A 5,673-nucleotide genomic window follows, 5' to 3' on the forward strand; every position below is an offset into this window, starting at 1 on the left:
AAATAATGTCAAAAGCTCGAATTAAAATTCTACATGGCTATGCGTTTTTTCTATAAACTATAACTAGACTGTAATTTATTATTAAAAACAAACTGTTTTAAATTATACTAAACCACACACCAAAAATATACCATATTCTGTTTAATTTTCATTTTTTTTCTAAGTAAAAGAAAGTGAAGTTCATGAATTAAACACTCGTACTTAAAAAGAAAACAGTAAAAAAACTGGTAGCTAAAAATGTCTCTGCATATGAATGTTTGCGTAATCTTATCTAATTTTATCTAATTTTAGTAACCTTTTGTAAGTTGTTTTCACCAATCCTTCTATATGTGTTTACTAAGATCAAAGATTGGAAAAAAAAAGAAAAAAAAACATCCCTTACTAAAATAAAAATACTAGTAAATCCGGGAAATATCATAGAAATTGCATTTTTTCCAAAATTCATTAAAAAGTATATATAATACTTAACACATATAAACAAATGCAGCCGCTGGTAACAAGACAAAGAAGAACAGGTGTATAAAGACATGGTGTAGAATATAAAGCGACTCGACTCGCCGACTTGTTGAAAGAGAGCGAAGACAGAGACACTGAGAGAACGAATCTATTCACTTCTTCTTCTTATTCCTTTTTATTCATCATCTTTTCTGCCTCTCGAGTCAGATCCAGTACTGAAGAATAGAACATCACTCACCATGGTCAAAGACAAAGAGCAACACCCTATTAAGGAGAAGAAGCTCCTCGTCAGCCTCATATGGAACTTCTCCACAGAGCTAAAGCTCATCTTCATGGCGTTGCTTGTTATATTCACTTTAGCCACTCTCTTACCTTTCATACCTTCTTCATTCTCACTCTCCACCTCCGACTTCCGCTTCTGCATCTCACGCTTCTCCTCCGCCGTTCCCGTTAACACCACAACCACAACGGAAGTCTTACCCGAGAAGAAGACGGCGACGGAGCTAGAAAGAGTTTTAGCTAACGGCGTTATTAAACGGACGTTTACTGGCTACGGCTCTGCAGCTTACAACTTCATCTCAATGAGCGCTTACAGAGGCGGCGTCAACACTTTCGCCGTTATCGGCTTATCGTCAAAACCCCTCCACGTGTACGGCCATCCTTCCTACCGCTGCGAGTGGGTCCCTCTCGACCCGACTCAGGACCCGGTTTCAACACTCGGGTTTAAAATCCTAACCGACTGGGGATACGGACGGATCTACACAACAGTCGTCGTCAACTGCACTTTCCCATCAACCACCGCCGTCGGCGGGAACCTCATCCTCCACGCAACCACCGGAGATCCCGACCGTAACCTCACCGACTCAATCCCCGTCCTAACGGAACCACCAAACTCCGTCGACTTCACCCTCTACAGCTCCCCGAAGAAGAAGTACGACTACCTATACTGCGGCTCGTCTCTCTACGGCAACCTAAGCCCGCAGAGAGTCAGAGAATGGATCGCGTACCACGTGAGGTTCTTCGGAGAACGGTCGCATTTCGTGCTCCACGACGCCGGAGGGATCCACGACGAAGTGTTCGAGGTTCTGAGGCCGTGGATCGAGCTAGGGAGAGTGACCGTGCATGATATAAGGGAGCAAGAGCGGTTCGACGGGTATTATCATAATCAGTTCATGGTTGTGAATGATTGCTTGCATAGGTATAGGTTCGCGGCGAAGTGGATGTTCTTCTTTGATGTTGATGAGTTTATATATGTTCCGGAGAAAGAGACGATTAAGTCGGTGATGGAATCTTTGGAGGAATATTCTCAGTTTACTATTGAGCAGATGCCGATGAGTAGTAAGATTTGTTACTCCGGTGATGGTCCGGCGAGAACTTATAGGTAAAACTTATAATCTTACATTAGTTCAGATTAAAAAGTTACTAGTAACTAGATTTCGATTGTTCAGACAGAACAAGCTGTTAGATGACTCTGGTTTTTTTCGTTTCTCGTGATTTGTCGGTTTAATGATTGACACTTTAACCAAAACCCATGTGTTGAGTAACGTTAGAATAATAAAAGCACAAGTATTTGATTGGCCCTTTTTGAATATAATAAAATCACAGAACAAGTAGGCATCTGATTCTGTCAACACTTGGCCTGCAAAAGTCTTTGTGCATTCCCTATTAGTCTCTCATGTCGGTTGCTTTTGTTTCGCATCACATGGTTTCATATCTAAATGCTAATTTATGTTATGTTCCAGGAACTGGGGGTTTGAGAAAATGGCATACAGGGACGTCAAGAAAGTTCCAAGACGTGACCGCAAATACGCGGTCCAGCCGAGTAATGTATTTGCAACGGGTGTCCACATGTCTCAGAACTTACAAGGGAAGACATACCACAAGGCCGAGAGCAAGATCCGTTACTTCCACTACCACGGCTCCATCTCTCAGCGCCGTGAGCCTTGCCGTCACCTTTTCAACGACTCTCGAGTTGTTTTCGAGAACAATCCTTATGTGTTGGACACTACGATCCGCGACGTTGGCCTCGCTGTGAAAACTTTCGAGATGAGAACGATCGGTAACCGGTTGCTTAGGACACGGCAATGAGAATATAAAGAAAAAAGGATAGTGATTGTATTTGTCTTTAGAAAGATTTATTAGAACTTAATCAAAGATGGGGCAGATGTTTTACTTTATTGTTTTATTTTGTGTATTCTTTCATTATATTGTATCACAACTTGGGTATATGTTCATAGTACAGCTTAAACTCTTGGTATATCTTGTGTATGGATAGGGAAAATGTCTCTTTTAAGTATATAAACTAGTGAGAATAATTGTGAAGATGGATATCGCTGTCGTTTGTCGACATGATTAAACGGATGAACAAAGTTATTAGGATGCAATAACGAAAATTAATACTGTATAGTTTGTGTATTAATATCATCGACAAAAGAAGATAGCTTTTTACTTTTGGAGGTGAGGAACGTGCGTTTAGGCTTTTCTTGACGACCACCGAATGGGCCTTAACGTGCGGGTCCCACTTAGGAAGAGAACATTGGGGACCCACTTTTCGTGATTACAGGTGTAAGGTGTTCAATAATCATATTTTTTTTTGTCACCGTTCAATAATGATATAAATGTCGTGAAACTAAAGAATAAAATCTATGTTTTTATATTATTCATAAACATAAATAACCCTTTATATATAGAGAATTACACCGTCATAGAATAATAAAAAGACTAAAGAAAGGAAATACAAATATAAAAAGAGTATAAATCATAATCTAATAAGGAAAATGCAAAATATCGATTCTCTCTCTCTCCTCATGGTCAACTCTATCTCTCTCTCTAGTATTGGACCGGTTATGAACTGGACCGGTTATAGACATCCACAATATGATTTATAACACTCCCCCTTGGATGCCATAACCATACAAGGATTGTAATACGCTTTAAATGTTACATCATTAAAACCTTACCAGGAAAACCCAATGTGACAAAACAATAGTGAAGAAAAAAGAGTACAACACGCATTACTCCCTCTGTTCTGAACAACTCGCAGCTGGCCTCATGAACAGCCAAGATCTCCGAATGGTTTGAAGATGTGGCCGCGATTGTCTGCTTCATGGAACGCCTTGATATGGCCGTTCCACCATGTGTGAAAACATAGCCTGTCTGTGATCGAGCATTATGTGGATCCGAAAGATAACATGCATCATCAAAATCAACTAAACCTTTTTTGTTTTGGTTAATATAAAATAAACTCAAGTCTTTCGTTCCTTGCAGATAACTAAGAACATATTTAATCCCGTTCCAGTGCCTTTGGGTTAGACAAGAGCTTAATCTAGATAATAGATTCACGACAAAACATATATCTGGTCGTGTGACTAGCCATATACATTAAAGATTCTATGGCACTGAGATATGGCACTTCGGGACTAAGGACATCTTTATCGTCCATCTTGGGACGGAAGGGATCAGTGTCCAGGCCGAGGGACCTCACGACCATGGGGCTGGATAAAGGGTGTGAGTCGGCCATGTTAAATCTCTTGAGTACCTTTTCTGTATATGCCATTTGATGCACAAGGATTCCATCTTTAATGTACTCAAGTTGTAATCCCAAACAAAACTTTGTTTTTCCTAGATCTTTCATCTCGAATTCTTTCTTATTCAACTAAAATCTCTCCAGAGGTTCCTAAGATATTCAGATCATCAACATACACTGCTATGATCACAAATCCTTTATTTTCGAATTTCTTTATGAAAATACATGGACTGATCGGGTCATTCTTATAGCCCTCTTTCACTAGGTACTCACTTAGTCTATTGTGCCACATTTGACCTGATTGTTTCAATCCATAAAGTGATTTATTCAACTTTATACAATGTTGTTCTCGAGAACTCTCTTTGTTTTTCAATTCAATACCCTCTGGGACTTTCATATATATTTCATTATCCAGTGGAACATATAAGTATGCAGTTACAACATCCATTAACCACAAGTCTAAGGTCTCTCTTATAGCCAGACTTATCAGGAATCTAAAAGTAGTAGCACCCATATAAGTATGCAGTTACAACATCCATTAACCGCAAGTCTAATTTCTCTCTTATAGCCAGACTTATCAGGAATCTAAAAGTAGTAGCATCCACCGGAGGGGAATATGTTTCCTCATAATCGATTCCTGGTCTCTGTGAGAATCCTTGTGCAACAAGCCGTGCTTTATTTCTCACTACTTCACCATGTTCATTTCTTTTCCTCACAAAGACCCATTTGTATCCAACTGGTTTAACATCATATGGTGTTCGGATTATAGGACCGAAAACACCTCTTTTCGTTAAAGAATTTAACTCCACGTTTATAGCTTCTTTCTATTTGATCCAATTTGATCGTTGAGTGCACTCATAAATAGACGTGGGTTCATGATCCTCGTTTAAATCCATAAGTTCAAGTGCTACCTTGTATGCAAATATATCATCAATGTCGACATTCTTTCTGTTCCATTGTATCCCAGACGACACATAGTTTATTGAGATCTCATTATTATCAGGACCTTCAGTACCTTGAATCTTGGCGTCCCAAGAATCAGTATTAGATACATCAGGGCCGGCCGCATCTAAGCATTCATGATCGGCCACGATCGCTATTAGGGTTTTGGGATCAGCCGCGGCTAAGTCCCATGATTTAGGAACGGCCGCGGTCGTGTCTAGGATTTCAACAACTTCGGTTTCATTCTCTTCACCTTTCTTAGTTTTCCGAGGGTTCTTATCTTTGAAACCTATTGGTCTACCACGTTTCAAATGTTGTCTAGACTCTGTAGCGACTTGATTGTGTCCCTCTTGAACATCAATTCTGATTGGTGCATTAGGAGCTGGTATATATGACTTAGTCACTCTTTTCGGGTCAGCAAAGGAATCTGGCAATTGATTAGCTAGCTTTTGTAAATGTATAATCTTTTGGACTTCTAAATCACATTCCTGAGTCCGAGGATCTTGCCAAGATAATGATGTTTGATTCCATGTAATCTCTATTACCATCTTATTATTATCTCCACCTAATGTTGGATGTTCGGATTCATTGAAATGACAATCCGCGTATCTGGCCTTAAACAAATCACCCGTAGTTGGCTCAAGATACTTAATAATCATGGGAGAATCAAATCTAACATATATCCCCATCCTCCTTTGAGGTCCCATCTTTGTTCTCTGTGGTGGAGCAATTGGAACATAAACGGCACA

The 5,673-nt window shown here is 39.7% G+C and overlaps 1 protein-coding gene across 1 annotated transcript; it reads left to right on the forward strand.

Annotated features, from left to right (window-relative positions):
- The first annotated feature begins 489 nt into the window (after nucleotides 1-489).
- LOC106327969 lies at nucleotides 490-2,713 on the forward strand. Its single transcript, XM_013766303.1, has 2 exons — nucleotides 490-1,837; nucleotides 2,199-2,713. The coding sequence occupies exons 1-2, from the start codon at nucleotides 696-698 to the stop codon at nucleotides 2,542-2,544; spliced, it is 1,488 nt and encodes a 495-aa protein (XP_013621757.1). The 5' UTR covers nucleotides 490-695; the 3' UTR covers nucleotides 2,545-2,713.
- The last annotated feature ends 2,960 nt before the right edge of the window (nucleotides 2,714-5,673 follow it).

The sequence above is a fragment of the Brassica oleracea genome, chromosome C3 (genome assembly GCF_000695525.1).
Source record: "Brassica oleracea var. oleracea cultivar TO1000 chromosome C3, BOL, whole genome shotgun sequence".
NCBI lineage: Eukaryota > Viridiplantae > Streptophyta > Magnoliopsida > Brassicales > Brassicaceae > Brassica > Brassica oleracea.

What these genes read in the sequence shown, in the direction of transcription:
- LOC106327969 (XM_013766303.1), top strand. Translation starts at nt 696, where the DNA reads ATGGTCAAAGACAAAGAGCAACACCCTATTAAGGAGAAGAAGCTCCTC. An exon ending in GGTCCGGCGAGAACTTATAG is followed by an intron (nt 1,838 to 2,198) that starts GTAAAACTTATA and finishes GTTATGTTCCAG; the next exon opens with GAACTGGGGGTTTGAGAAAA.